The sequence below is a fragment of the Glossina fuscipes genome, unplaced genomic scaffold (genome assembly GCF_014805625.2).
Source record: "Glossina fuscipes isolate IAEA_lab_2018 unplaced genomic scaffold, Yale_Gfus_2 3, whole genome shotgun sequence".
Classification (NCBI taxonomy): Eukaryota; Metazoa; Arthropoda; class Insecta; order Diptera; family Glossinidae; genus Glossina; species Glossina fuscipes.
In genome coordinates this window covers 8,935,320-8,950,257 of record NW_023998417.1, presented here as the reverse complement: position 1 = coordinate 8,950,257, position 14,938 = coordinate 8,935,320, and the positions used below count along the sequence as shown (strand labels likewise).

At 35.6% G+C, this 14,938-nt stretch overlaps 4 protein-coding genes across 6 annotated transcripts; 1 reads left to right on the top strand and 3 right to left on the bottom strand.

Annotated features, from left to right (window-relative positions):
• Positions 1-7: 7 nt before the first annotated feature.
• LOC119635173 (ATP-dependent RNA helicase abstrakt) lies at positions 8-6,721 on the bottom strand. The gene is made up of 3 exons (XM_038029813.1): positions 5,674-6,721; positions 3,919-5,104; positions 8-115 (listed from the first exon to the last, which is right to left on the bottom strand). Exons 1-2 carry the CDS (start codon positions 6,538-6,540, stop codon positions 4,070-4,072), a joined length of 1,902 nt encoding a protein of 633 aa, XP_037885741.1. The 5' UTR covers positions 6,541-6,721; the 3' UTR covers positions 8-115; positions 3,919-4,069.
• A 376-nt stretch (positions 6,722-7,097) lies between these two features.
• Positions 7,098-9,314, top strand: LOC119635174. Of its 3 annotated transcripts, none has more exons than XM_038029814.1 (7): positions 7,098-7,581; positions 7,702-7,966; positions 8,029-8,155; positions 8,213-8,406; positions 8,464-8,625; positions 8,689-8,752; positions 8,932-9,314. In XM_038029814.1, exons 1-7 carry the CDS (start codon positions 7,227-7,229, stop codon positions 9,232-9,234), a joined length of 1,470 nt encoding a protein of 489 aa, XP_037885742.1. In that variant the 5' UTR covers positions 7,098-7,226; the 3' UTR covers positions 9,235-9,314. The 3 variants fall into 3 exon arrangements, with proteins under 3 accessions (XP_037885742.1, XP_037885744.1, XP_037885745.1); XM_038029817.1 differs by having other exon boundaries at positions 7,105-7,581; positions 8,689-8,756; positions 8,932-9,049; XM_038029816.1 differs by having other exon boundaries at positions 7,103-7,581; positions 8,689-9,021.
• Positions 9,315-9,566: 252 nt separating this feature from the next.
• On the bottom strand, positions 9,567-11,052 carry LOC119635176 (pre-mRNA-splicing factor RBM22). The gene has a single exon (XM_038029818.1). The coding sequence runs from the start codon at positions 10,898-10,900 to the stop codon at positions 9,653-9,655; it is 1,248 nt and encodes a 415-aa protein (XP_037885746.1). The 5' UTR covers positions 10,901-11,052; the 3' UTR covers positions 9,567-9,652.
• Positions 11,053-11,542: 490 nt separating this feature from the next.
• Positions 11,543-14,689, bottom strand: LOC119634965 (protein CASC3). Its single transcript, XM_038029424.1, has one exon. The coding sequence runs from the start codon at positions 14,409-14,411 to the stop codon at positions 11,739-11,741; it is 2,673 nt and encodes an 890-aa protein (XP_037885352.1). The 5' UTR covers positions 14,412-14,689; the 3' UTR covers positions 11,543-11,738.
• Between the last annotated feature and the right edge of the window lie 249 nt (positions 14,690-14,938).

The window sequence follows — 14,938 nt, the reverse complement described above, 5'->3', positions numbered from 1 at the left end:
TTTTTTAATGATTTGCTTATTGTATTTTCACCCAAGCGCAATGACTAACGCAATATACTCTCTCGATATGACGAACTCAATTTCAAAAAATGTATGAGAAAAGTAAATTAAAAATCTAAAAGATAATAATAAATGGAGAAAACATTACTAGTTAATAAAAATGTTAAAAACAAAACAAGAGAGGAATTGTTTGACACTCAAAAAAAATTGACGTAAAACAAAAAAAAAGTGTATATATATATATATATATATATATAATGCTTGCATTTGTATTACATTCAGGTATAAATTTAATTTAACGAAATCAATCAAGAATAACATATGTGTGCTAAGAGCCGGCTTGCTGTGTTCAATTGTTCGAACTTCTTAGACTTACAGACTTAAATCAATCGGGAATATCTCAGATAATATAAAATATATTAAGTAAAGAAGAAATCCTACTAACCTAATTCTTTACAGGACTGACTTAAGCTCACTACTGTTTTTACAAATTTTTAAGGCAAAAAGATTGACTTTATGAGTGTACCTACTCCTCCGCATAAAAGTATGATGCAAAGCGTATGTTATGTGATTATTGGAAAAACTCAAGCAAGTTCGAATTTTATTAAGTAAAATGCAGGAAAGCGGAATTACTATCCTGAATAGATTTTATCGATAATCATTTGCAATAGAAGATGAACTCCTCACATCTAAAATTCTTCAATGATTAATCTGACAATAATTTACTTAAGCATCGTAACTTTTGAGCCCATTGCTCGCAATGTCCTTCAAATTTAATTTTTCAATTATGATTTCAAATAAAGAAAATATATTTCAAAAACAAATTCTCTTTTCACAACCAAAGTTTCAATTGTCATTAAAGAATCAAACAACTAAGAATATTATCTTACGATATATGTTTAATACAAAAACATTTTAAATTATAAAGTCATTTGTAGGTGCGTCAAAGGTCGACAAACGATCAAATCTTATTACTCTTACAAGTATCCTTTTGCGTGCATAAACCCAAATGCTCTTTCAATAATGAATATAAGAAAGATACCCTCTTTGTTCTTCCACTTTATGTCGGCAATATGATAAAAAATGTTCGTCGTTCACACAAATCAAGTACGTATGTATAATTTCCAATGGTCTTGATAATTGCAATAGCGGTCAATGTCAAGCAGTGTTCAAATAAATGCACAAATACACAACAAAACTTTAATTGGCAACGACAACAGCAATAACTGACTGACTGGGTTATTTAACACATATAACGAATATGTAGCATGGAATAAATTACAAAATGCCTTACATATATATATATATATATATATATATATGACAACAATGCACTTATGTAAACTTGAAAGGTAAATAAGTTCATTAATTCGTTTGTCTACATCGTTCCTGTATCATAAAGAATAATGCATCTGTCAGAGATTATTTATAATGCGGTAGTACGTTAACTGGACAAAGCATTCAATACAATATGTGTGTATTTAAAAAAAGAGAATAATAACATTAATAGCAAAAAAAAAAGCAAAGATATATGCAAACAAGGAAGAAACAATTACGGTAGCTTTTGGAAAAATTTTTAGAAAGTTTATAGATATACAATCCGTCTCTAGGTATGGATAGAATTCACTACTTCAGATTGAGTAGAAATTTTAAGCTGATTTTGTTTTACGATAAGCTTACAAAAGTTTATAAGAATTCAAGCTTTTAAAAGTTGAAAGGAAATAAATTACAATTGGTCAAGCTTTCCCGCAGAACTCCTCAATTTCAAATTGTAATTCTCAACTTGGGTATCGAGAGCTTGATTGCTTTTTTTGCCAACGGCTCAAAGGATCACATAAGAGGATATGCTCTGCATATATGAGCACGGTGTTGCCAGGAAGAATTATATGTAGAGCAGTAAGAAAGTAGTATTTGTTCAGGTTCAAGTTACAAGTGCAAACATCGCGCAATTCTGGGAGAGATTATCGTAAGTAGATTGTAAAAACAATTTTTCCATGCACCACAGTTTTCACTTAAAACTGAACTGTGAATTGATTGCTATTTATTGTCCGTTTGCATTAAGTTTAAACCATTACTCACTGTCTGTTATTCGTTTTATACAATATTCAATTTGCGTCCTTACTTTACCTTACCTTTAAAAGGTTGTAAAAAGGAAAGAAAGAAAGATAATTATTTGGAACAAATTCGTAGATTAACCATAAGCAATAAGAATAATTATGTGTTTTAACAAATTAAGGATTGCGTTTCTTTTCACTTTTCTTTCTCCACAAGTCATTACACAAATTTAGATTATCCTTAACTTTAAATAAAAATTATTTAAAATTAACTATGCTATGATAATAATCATGATTTTCCGTAGACCTTTTCTTCATATGCACAATATATATAATATAATAAAAAAGATGCAAATATTCTGACGAACTTGATTGATGTAACAAATAAGGTTGTATCTAAATAATCGTCAAGATGAGTCCGTTACGCTCGAGCATGTACACATATATTAAAATAGTGTCAAAAGACGGTAAAATCAAAAACAAAAAAAAAAACGCGACACGGGTTTGCCTTAATTGTCATTAGAAAACGCTTTTAAACTCACAAAACACTACCTGGTCAGTTAGATGATATAATAGAAAATGTTATTTTGCTTTTTCGCTTGTTGTTCGCTTGTTTTCAATTTCGTAGTATGCGATTTTAAGCTGAGATTGTTACGAGTTGTTCGAGCGGTTTTGAGAAACTAAATCTATAAGCAAAGCTATCGTTTATTATTTATATTTATTAAGTTAAGCGCTCGATTGAGTTCAAAAAGTCTACGCAGCAATATGTGGTACAATCAGTAAAAGTTTGTTTTTCTTAGAATATTTCCTTTCTTTCTTTTTTCTTTTTTTTTTTTTTTTTAAATTTACTCTTTTAAACATTATCAAAAGACGAAATTCAAAGGAAAAAAAACAAGAAAGAAAGAGCATTTTATTGATAAGAACTTGTACGTTTACGTAAATCATATTATGTTTATTGGAAGTCTGGTCCAATATTTTTCACAGAAACTTAATATTTACACGGAAATCGGTTAAAAATATAATATAGGTTTTTTTCTAGAATCAAACAAATTTTCAATAATGAATTTTGAATACTTTCTATTCGTGTGTAACGGCCAATCGCAGAGTTGTACAATTACTTTGGTAACTTACATAACATCAAATATAAAATGTTAACGAAACTAAATATCGATTGTAAAAGGATATGGGCATAGTGTTTACTAATTTTTACCTTTGATGTAGTTTAAAAACTAAAAATGATTTAAAAATTATTACGGCGGCCAAGCTTTTCAGCCATTACAGTAAAAGGGAGAAGGACAATTTTATGTCATGGTTGCACGTTACTTTTAAAAAATCATAAAAATGTAGAAAGCATGTAATATGCATACATATAAGCCTTGAATGTATATTGAACTTACTTGCATTCGCATTAATTAGTTTTATATTTAAATTATAAATAAAACGATCTTCAACGGAACTGGTCAATCGACAAACTACGACGAAAGCATAATGAAGAATAAATAAAGCCAAAGTAATGACCTTAAACGAGAAAATTATTTTGTGGAGAAAAGGAAAGCAACCATCATATATTTAAGTTAACTTTTCCTACCGTGTCATTCGTTCCATCACTCTATCCAATATCTGTTTTAATTTAGATATAAATTTCTTATCTTTTAAGATTCACCATTTACGCGCTAGTCGGGAAAGACATAACAAATTTTCTCTGACGGTTATCAAATTTACATCTCTTCTATTAACATTTACCTACACATCTTCGACCTTGTAAACAAAGTTTGCGGAGGATACGATTTTAAATATTATCCTTTTCATCTTCTTTCTTTACACGCGTAAGAACATCAACTTGATATATAGTAATAACACTTACCATCAATCTGCACGTGCACATCGATCCGTCTATCAATTCTAACAAAATTCGATTGTGGATTTGAAACTAGGCTTATGTAACTATTAATTTTGAATTAATGACTATGTAAAACTTGTTGATTGGGGTATCACTGGTTTAAATTTGCTTAAATTTAATAATCAACTGCAGTATTTGATAAATAATCTCGGCGGCCAATGTTTGAGGCTTGTTTGCTTTGTATGGCTTCTAATTTAGGACATTCGGTGATGCGATGCCCAAGACCGCCGCAATAACTGCAACCATGCGAATCGCCCAAATCCAAATATTGTTCAGATTCGGGGCATAATTCTGATAGAAAATCTGGCACCTTTTGTTTAGCCTCAATTAATAAATGCTTTAAATCTAACAACACCGATTGATCGGTCGTTTTATTTACAAATGTCGTAGCTAAGCCTTTGGTATTTGACCGACCCGTACGTCCAATACGATGCACATAATTTTCTACATCTTCTGGCATATCGTAATTGATGACATGTTGTATATTGGGAAAATCTAATCCTTTTGACGCAACGTCGGTAGCTACTAAAACATCTTTCTTAGCATTTCTATAAGCTTCTACCGCCCTAGATCGCTCTTCTTGATCCTTACCACCGTGAATTGCGACCGCTTCAACGCCCTTTAGCAATAAATACTCGTGTATACAATCTACATCTTGTTTCTTCTCAGCGAATATCAAAACCGGTGGAGCAGTTTTTTGTAAGCAATCAAGAAGATAGACAACTTTAGCTTCTTGCTTAACATATTCAACTTCTTGTATAACATTCATTGATGCTGCGCCGGCACGACCTACATTAATTGTGACTGGTTTAACTAAAGCAGAGCGAGCGAAATTCTGTATCTTTTTTGGCATAGTAGCCGAAAACAATAAAGTTTGCCGCTGTCCTTTAAAAAACGAAAATATTGTGCGGACATCTTCCTCGAAGCCCATATCGATCATACGATCAGCTTCATCCATGCATAGATATCGGCATATATCCAGAGTGACCATCTTTTTTTCCAACATATCCATTAGGCGCCCTGGCGTAGCAACCATTATATGGACACCTTTTGCTATGACATCCAGAGCTTCTGATATGGGTATCCCTCCTATCGCAAGGCAGGAACGAATTTCAGGCATTCCACTTTGTTGCAAGTGACGCGAATAATGCTGTAAAAACCAATCAATTATTATAAATTCTAAGTATATATGGGCAAGATGTGACTATAGTCTCTGTACAATTTGGAAAATCTTCCACATATGTCAGATCTCAATCCTATCCTCCTATTTTCATGTTACATTAAGGATACAACAATTAAAAGTTATGTGTAGAGTTGTTATGGAGTATTAGTAATTAAAGGCAGATAATTGCTAATGAATGAGAAATTTCCCCGCTAAAGTTAATGCTGTCATTGTTCCAAATATTCATCAATAACCCGTATATGGCATATTCTATTAATCATAATAACCGAAATATGTGTATATATTAGATGGATCGTTAAGTTTTTAGCAACCAAATATGCGTACAGTATGTCGTCATCCCTCCGGGAACGTTATATGACCAGCAATTGCTTTCGTTTACCAAACTTCGGTAAATCTCTCAAGATAAGGCTCTGCTTGGTTTGGCAAAATCTGACTTTGTCCATTTTTAACGTTAACAATGTTAATATATAAAGTGGTTTTTTGGGACCCCAAGACCTTCATGAGTATTAAAATCAAATGAAAGAGTTTATGATTACCGCTATTATGTCGTGAGTCTGTTTGGCCAATTCCCGCGAAGGGCAAATAATCAAACCATAAGGCCCTTCATTTCTCACAAAAGGCAGACGATATTCTTGCTCCAACGAAAACATTACAATTGGCAATGCAAAGACCAATGTTTTTCCGGAACCCGTAAAAGCAATACCAATCAAATCGCGTCCAGATAACACTGTAGGTATACCCTGCACTTGTATAGGGGTTGGTTTCTTAATTCCCTTTGCTGCCAAGCCATTCAATATTCCTTTGGGGAACTTCATTTCCTTAAAACTGCGTATGGGTGGCGCTGTGTCTTCGCCTTCGACCAACACTCGCAAACGTTTGCGTATACTGTTACGTTTTTGCTCAGACATTTCCATTATATATTTCGGAGGTTTCCAACCGGTCTTAATCGGATCTTCATACTGTATGCCTTTAGCTAATTCAGCTACACCCATAAGAGCTTTTTGCTGTTGCACACTTTCTAATATTTTCTCTTCTTCTTTCAGCTGTTTCTCAACATCACTAATTTTTTTCGCCTCGGCTATTTTCTTTAATTCTGTGTGCTGATCCAACAAACTTATATTATATTTTCGGCCCCATATCTCGTGATCAGCTGCATTTTGTGAGTCTTCATCAATTTCGTTTTCGCTGGATGATTTTGGCTGAGCAGCTTCAGCCGTTAGCTGAACTATTCGACCTAATTTCATTAATTGCTGTTTCTTGCGCTGTTTAACCGGCACGTATGGGACATAATTATCTTCATCTTTATCTTCATCGTTCTCTGCATGTAGCGGAGAACCATCTTCCTGCGTTTTTCGGTAACGTTTAATGGAGGGAGCAATTGATGGAGTGGAAGTATGCGACATTTTTATTCCCGTAGACAAACTGTAAACTTTTTTCTATCTATTCCTATAAAGGTTATCCTGAAGAGAGGCAATTTCCTTTTTTTCGCAATGGAAAAATATGTTTATTTGGCAGAATCTTTATCGCCCACTATTATTTTCTAGTCTCTTAAATCAAAATTGATAAAACCAATTCTTGTCAAACATACAATCAAGCGTTCATTGTCATTTGTTCTAAAAAAATCTGCAACCTTTTTTAAACTATCTGTTCGATTCCAGTTATTTCTTATTTGCCTTAAGAAGGCAGCTTTCCAAATACCCACAGGGTGGATACTGCATCCATTAAAAATTCGTAAAATTATTTATTGGCTTCTTGGCCTTGGTCCAGAGATAAAAAATGGAATGCGATTCTTCGTGTTAAGGTTTAAATGTAGCAACAGCTTGGTTGATTTTTTTTTATAAATTAAGTGCTATAGTTATATCAAATGAAATCTGTCCACCTTTTGTATTGGTTGTCGAACCATTGTCAATCGTTTCTTCCACATGCGATTTCATTTGCTAGAAAACACTTATTGGCAACACTGCCAATGTTAATTCATAAGGAAACAATATAAGAACGGAACGTTATTAAAATTTAATAAATAAACTAAATCAAAGGTATTGAACAAATTAATTATCCGTGTACTAGCTTTTAAAGATAAATATCGAAAATGAAAAGGCAGAGACAAAAGAAAGTGGATTCGAATCAAATTGAAGGAGCAAACGAGCTTTCCACTGATTGGGAAATTGAAAAATATCATCAAGACTTCGAGCCGGATGACCATTGGCAATTAAAGCGACGATTTATAGAAATGCATAAGAAAAATTTTCCTGAAGATAAATTGGTTTGTTTGGCTCAGGTATTTACTAATATGGAATTTATGGGTTGCAAATATCCTGCCGAAACAATGCGGATGGTTGCAGAATTGTCGAAAGATGTGGCTAAAAATTTTCGAGCGGAACGTGCTAATCGCTTAAAGCGCACCTTTGTGACTGCATCTGATGCGGCTGAAGCTCGCGCTAAAGGTAGAAGAAAAACTTAAAATGTTTATAAACTTAGCTTTTAATCTGAATGTACGAGTGAGATCGAAATAAAGGAATATTTAACGAGTTTTTTTTTTTTTTTGTTGTTTTTTCTAAATATAGGACGCAAAACAGAACCATGCATAAATATCAAAAGTAACGCTTCGATTTCCAACGGATCCAATGAACGCTGCGATGTTAGTAATAAAACTGACAATCAATTAGGTCCATTGACAAAAACGCTCAAAAATATTGATTTATTTGAAAATTTGAAGTTTGGAAAGTTTGTAGTTTTTTTACAAGGTGGAAGGAATTGCTTGCGCGAGTCAGCTCAACGTTCCAATATGCCCTACACGGAAAAAGACTATTTGGACCCAAGTGGACGCAAGTACAAATTGAATTTTTTTAATATGCCTCCATTTTTAGTAAATTTCGCTTATAATAATTAAGGGGAGCAGAAATTTACGTAAACAATGTTTTTGTGGCTGGCGCTTGTGAGGACAATCTAAAAGCTTCTAAAGCAAGTGCTTTTAAGCAAGCCCTAGAAATATTACAAAAACATTGCTACAGCATCAAAGTAAGTAAGTAGGAAGTATGGCAATAGGCAATAGTACAGGGAACATATTTTCATTAGCAAAATCCTTACCGCGATACTATCAAAATTGAAAAATCGAACAATCAATTAATATGCGGCATTGTTAAAACGCAAACAAGCATTGACGATAAAAAATTGGATGCATCTAATAAAGGATATAAAATGATGAAAATGATGGGTTGGTCTGGTGGAGGTTTAGGTTCACAACAACAAGGTCGAGAGGACCCTGTGAGGCAAGTTTTTACATATTTGTTTAAATTTGATGTAAAAACTCTTATTTATTATCACAGCTATCTTTTGAAAAATGATCGCACCGGTTTGGGAAATGAGGTTAGCAATTTAGATCGCAATTACTGTGGACAATTGATGAGAAATTATAGGGATTCTGACGATATCCGGGAGCTTCAGTTTGAGCCCACTTTCACGAAAGAAGAAAGGGCCTTATTACATGAGTACATTTTGATTTCAATTTATTTATGCGCTTGACTTTGCAAATAATACAATTCTTTTTCCAGATTTGCACAAAGATATGGGCATAGGTCGTCTAGCTACGGTCAACATGGCATGCGGCGCCTAATAGTTAGTAAGAAAATTTGTACAGATGCAATTTTGCAAGAGATACTAATTTATAAGAACGCTCGTTACATGGATCATTACTTTATTCAAGTGCCGGAAACCAAATATAATTTATTCCCCGATTTCAGTAACAAACTATCACTATAATAATTAGATTTTCAATTTCTTTTCATATTACGAAGAAAATGGAGCGATCTAAACTGATTCCCAGAATTTTCGAAGCTCTAATCAATTCAAAAAAAACAATCAACGAACTGTCCGAAGGTGCAGGAGAAGCCGGAAATAGGAAAGGCAATAAAACACTCGGTCGATATGGGCATTTTGAGCAAAATAAAGAAGTTTGGAATGGTAATCAGGCTTACAGCTTTGACTTGTCAGACGAGCATGAGCCAGTCCCTGTGATGCTAATCGCGGAAACCCGGAAGAAAACAAGCGGCGTCTCACTCTCCGTTTTGTCGCAGGTTCCGCTCCCTTATTTACTTTAATATAACTATCAGTGAAACTCGTCGATCATCAATTGTCACTCGCAGACAAACGGCAAATTTTTTTTAAATAATTTATCTTATCATATCTGTGATGTAAAAGTCACCATGTAACAGTTCTAAATTACATTTCTTCGAACATTTATAGTTTGACAATATAAACTTACATTTTCACCACTGCCCATATGAAACAATTCGCAATATCGCGTTTATCAAAGGTTTACGCCGAAACGGATATATCTGTTATATACGATTCCACAGATTCGATTTAGAGATGGACAGATTCTTTTCTAGGTAGATCTAAGTGTTTTCAAGTAGTTATCGGTATATGTAGAAATTTTTAACCAAAGCATATTTATTCGATAAAACTAAAATCCGAATTCTCTTTAAACTCTTCATTTTCTTAATCTTCTTAGCAAGGTTATTTTTTAATTGCCCCTAAACGACTAGGATCTTGGCTTGGATAATGAATTTGATTTGAGACGCCGCTGCCCGGTGGAGGTGGTATAGAATTTAATACCGCTGCTCCAGATGGCATGGAATAAGGCGCGGCATATGCCTGCGAATACATTTGGTATGAGGAAGCAGGAATAAGGCTTGGTGGTATTTGATGTAATTTCATGCCAGGCGGTAGAACAGTGACTTGCTCTTGTTGCAAATTAAAGAAATCATTTGGATTACTAGCAGCCATCGGCGGTGGTATAGCATTAATCTCAAAACGCCGATCCGTCTTAGCTACACTCTGCTTGGCTTGAGAGTGCGCCCATTTAATTGTTATTTTGTGTCCGCCAATCACAAGTTTGTTAAAGGTTTTTTCAGCCGCAAGTTCCGAAGCCGATCGTTTCGTATATTGCACGAATGCACATTGCTGACGTGGCACTAAAGCAATAGAGCGAATTTCGCCGTACTGATAAAAATTATCACGTATCATAGGTTCCGTTATATCTTCAGGAAGATTTCCTACGTATAGAGTCGTGATGTTGCGATCTTCAGGCGGGTCGAGCGTTGGCAACGAAGCAGCTCTTTTCAATATCTTCTCGGCGACAGGGTCATTGCGACCATAGTATCTATCTTTAATGTTTTGTTCACTTAATGGATCATCCGGTTCATTTGGTTTATCATGGCGATATGGACATTCTTCACCACGTTTGCATTCACCTTTCACCCAAAACGAGCATATGTGAGGGCGATTACGTTTATAATAAGGCGCTGTTCGAGCGAGCTTAGAAAGCATATCACTGGCGGCTAAAGTTTTCCCTACGACACCAATTGCTTCAGTCCCATCGGTATCTTTTAGTTCCTTATCTATATTTTGTATGTAGTACTCCTTATTTACTTCACTCTGTGGCAAATTCTCAACCACTTTTAGGGCTGCATCACGCACTTGGATAGGCAAACCGTACTCCAAATCTAACAGGCATGTCTGACACACATTTTTCAAACGGGCGCATGTTTGGCAAATTTCAGTCTTCTTGAAACGCATGCGAGCACCAGGACACCACCGAAATATAGTAAATGGACGCGTGCATATTTTGCATTCTTTGCCGTACCGTTCTTTTATCATTCGAACGTAAGGATTGTCTCCTAGACATGTTTGACATAAGATTGGAAATTCTGCGTCTTCCCAATTTTGGCGATTGTACGTGTTTGTAGTTTTAGACATAGACATATTTAAAACAGACTAATTTGTTTTCCACTGCAATTAATTCTTTATTTTTAAACACAAAAATATTTTAATTCCTGATTACGACAAAATTCGTCAGAAAAATGAGCAGTGTTGCCATTTTCTACATTTTAAATTTATTTTCTTCTTCTTCCTAATTTGGCAAATCAACCACAGATGGATTCAATGCCTTGAGTAAAGTTTTTAAAAATACATATGATTCAAAGAAAATATACGTACGACTGAGAAATTGTTCAATATTTATTATATGGTTTTTTGAAGCGATATGTTTCTATTATAACATTTCTCCAAACAAGAGGCAAGACTAAGCGCAAATTGTGGATCGAAGATGTTTAGCTGAAATTTGTAATCTTTATTTAAGCATTGATTTGTTTGAAATTTTAAAGATTTAATAATTGTTCAAATAACCTCCTCTCCCCCTCTCTCTTAACCGTTTATATATAAATCTTTTCAATATTTTTTTTAATTCAGGTGGAAAGAAAAACTGCATGAAAACATTAAAGGAGAAATCATATAAATATAATGATAAAAAAAGGGAAAAAGCGTTAACATTTTGATTTCATTATTTCTTAATAATTTTTGTAAGTCGTTGCAAATGAAATTTATCACCCGATCTAAAATTATTAACAATATGAATGACATACCATAATTAACAAGAATTAAAAAAAAAGATTTGTTCAGCAGAATAAGCAACTTTCATAATACGCATTCCGTAATGATTACTGCATTTTTTTTTCGAGTTTTCTTAAAAATATTTTCTCTTATTGAGAAGTGGATGTAGATTATGGTGCGGATGGTCGTTGTGGATATAGTAGTCCAGTTCTCATTCTTGTGGGGCCACCGTGTTATTAGTACTGCTTTCAACCGAATTCGATTTTGATATATTCTCGTTTACAAGATTATTACTAAATTTTTCATTGTTCTGTGAGTTGTTGTCAGAAATGGAAATATTGCTACTATCAGTTAAAGGAGTTTCATTAGACGACATTTTCGATGGCGTAGCGATTGAGGATACAGTTGTAGTTGGCGGTTGGAAGGCCGGCCTCTGCACAAACATATTATCAATGATGCGATCAATATTTTCTGCACTGCCAATGGGAGGCGCTAGACCTTGAGACACGGCAATGGTTACAGGAATCTTATTGTCTTCTTTAGATTCATTTGAACGCTGCTGTTGTTGAGGGGCAGGTGGCTTGGTTTTATCAGTTGGGGGCAGTATGGGTATCGCATTGGTTGGACGTCTCTGTGGTAGTACGACTTGGCGTGCAGCGGCTTGAGCCGGAGGAGGCACGAAGTACGTGGTGCCTCCCACCGTGTTATAGTTTTGATAGTTAGTGGGAGTTCCTGTGGCAGCACCCGACTGTGGAATTACCCCAACACCCGCTCCAGATCCATAAGGAGCAGCAGATGTTTGAGTGGGTGCCAATGAGGCGGCCCCAGAAGTTTGATTTTGGGGCAGATAGTTTGATGGTTGTTGTTGTTGACCATAGGGTCCGGACTGTGAAGTCTGCGCACTAGTTGTGGCAGCAGTATAAGCATCTGGAGAAGTTACATAGTACGCTGTCGGAGCCGGAGCGGCAGCAGGATATGCATTTGGCGTGGGCACGGTGGCGTAATTAGGCTTTGCGCCGGCGGAACTTTGACTAACTTGTAAAGCCTGCATCTGGGCTTGAATATTCTCTTGATGGTACAATTGCATCAAGTTTGCTTGCAACATATGCTGATCAGGAAGTATTAACTGGGGCTGCGGCTGCTGAGTCTGCATATGCAACTGCTGTAGTTGATGCTGCTCGGCTATATGCTGAGCCTCATGCTGTGAACGCCTTAAACTGGAGTAACGTTTTGGCGGACCACGTTGCTCTTGAGTAACGTTTTGCGCTTGTTGTGTATTCATCATCAAATTGCTTGGTTGCTGTGAGTTTAATATATGCGATTGCTGCTGTTGATGTTGATTTTGCGTAGCTAAAGCGTGCATTTGAACACTGCCAACGTGACTGGGATCATTTCGATTCTGCACCAATTGCAAGCGTTGTGACAAGTTCAAGGTCGTGCTAGTTTTATTCGGAATTTGAACAGTTTGGCGATTCAATTGATTAAATATAGGCTGCGCTTGCTGATGTTGTTCTTGTTGAGATACTTGCATAGTTTGATAACTATGCTCGTGAATCTTTTTGTTGACAACGTTAGCATTGCTATTATTATTGTAAACATCGATATGTTGTTGCGATTGATTCGCTTGATGTTTGTTAACGGTCTGACCATGTTTTAAAACGTTCTGATGTTGTTGTTGCGCATGTTGCTGTTGGTGGGTATTGCCCGAGCTAGATTCCCGTTGATTTGATAGATCCAAGCGATTATTAAAATTATTAACAACTGGTGCTTGTTGAACATTGTTCTGATTAGGCTTTCTTTGCTTTTGCTTGAACTCCATGGGTACTTGGCGACCACTTTGACCTCTAAAGTTATTCTTATGTTTGTTGTCGAATCTGTCTTCCATGCGTTCTTTGTTATCATCAGAATGATTTGGACGATGACCAGCAATCGATGGCTTTTCCATTTTTTCAAATTTTCCCTCTTTTCGGCGTCGTTCTACACGATTTTCTTTTTCTTCGCGGGGTCTTCGCGACTTACGGGATTTGCTCGACTTTTCATTGAGTGCCGGAAAATCGGTTGGTTTGGGTGGTCGACGCTCCTTATTATTGGTCTTCAAGTAGGCGCTCTCATCTTCCCAATTACGTGAGTATTTGTTAGGCCCACGTCCGTAACGACGTCTTCTACGTGCCTTCGGTGGGGCATCTTCAGTGCGAATGTCGTATCCGTAAGCTGATACTAGCTCGGCGCGTGATTTGGGAGCTTGTTCCTTGGGATCAAAACGATCATGCGACCATCGATCTACAGTTGAGGCTGGCTGCCAGTTCTTCATCGCCTTTGAAGCTGCTGAAATTGTTGGACTTTGAATAGACTTCGATCCGCCGCTACCCACAGTTGAGGTTGCTGTACCAGAAGCACACCCTTCAGCTCCTTGTTGACTATCAGTACTTATGTTTTCTACTTCACCTTCTGCTGTGCGATCGTCATGTTCATAAAAAGTACCCCTTTTGGGTATATACTGAGGATTACTTCGATCCTCATCAACTTTTTTTTGAGCTTCACCTTCCTTATCCTGTGTACGACTAGCTTCATCAAGATCAACCACATCATCGTTTTCATCAGAGTCTGTATCATCTTCAGTGAGGCTATCATCAATTTCATCCTCGTCGTCATATTCTTCGTCCCCTTCCAAATCACTAGCCGTATCGTACTCTGAGTCATGAGGATGCGAATTGCTAGACTTTTCTTGCACGGGGGATGGCTCTAGTTCGACGGATGTTGGTAATCCACTATTACCTTTGATAATATCAACACCTTTTCCATCACCTCCGCTCGTAACTAAATTTTCAGCTGTCACTAAAGTTGTTTTCACTATGGCAGCAGATATTTTTTCAACTTCGGCCATTGCTTATGTTCTGCTCCGATTTTTTCTTTTTCTATTCGTATGTGGGATACACTTCACTTCTTTTTTCGACTTTTCGAGTTTTTTGTATTTTTATATTATTTCTTATAGATCTACTACAATAGAACTATTTATTATTAGAAAAATTTGCGAAGAAGTTTCCAAATAATCACCTCTCAATCTCAAATATGAAACTCAACTTTATTATCGTATTATTTAGAAATTGTAGTACATGTAATTGAATTTTCTCCCTTTTTTTTTATTCGGTGCAAATCCAACAACGCAATCAGCATTCGCTAGTATTGCCAGGTTTATTATATTTTATCACATAACATAAAAAAGAATTCTCATTTTAAGTTTTATTATTATTATTATTATTTCAATTTTAGACTAATGAAATGAATTCTTAGACTAAAAAAAGACATTGAGCACTAGCAACACAGGCTATCGGCTCCATTTTAAGTTTTAAAATATATACATGTTTCAAATACAGAAAGAAAAGAGCCGATATTGTGTGTCATAGAAAATGG

Excerpts from the sequence above, each read along its gene's own strand:
- LOC119635173 (XM_038029813.1), bottom strand. The coding sequence starts at position 6,540 with ATGTCGCATACTTCCACTCCATCAATTGCTCCCTCCATTAAACGTTAC. Across the intron at positions 5,105-5,673 it reads AGACTCACGACATAATAGCG|CATTATTCGCGTCACTTGCA; the intron begins GTAATCATAAAC and ends TGGTTTTTACAG.
- LOC119635174 (XM_038029814.1), top strand. The coding sequence starts at position 7,227 with ATGAAAAGGCAGAGACAAAAGAAAGTGGATTCGAATCAAATTGAAGGA. Across the intron at positions 8,156-8,212 it reads AACATTGCTACAGCATCAAA|CAAAATCCTTACCGCGATAC; the intron begins GTAAGTAAGTAG and ends TATTTTCATTAG. Across the intron at positions 8,407-8,463 it reads GGTCGAGAGGACCCTGTGAG|CTATCTTTTGAAAAATGATC; the intron begins GCAAGTTTTTAC and ends TTATTATCACAG.
- LOC119635176 (XM_038029818.1), bottom strand. The coding sequence starts at position 10,900 with ATGTCTATGTCTAAAACTACAAACACGTACAATCGCCAAAATTGGGAA.
- LOC119634965 (XM_038029424.1), bottom strand. The coding sequence starts at position 14,411 with ATGGCCGAAGTTGAAAAAATATCTGCTGCCATAGTGAAAACAACTTTA.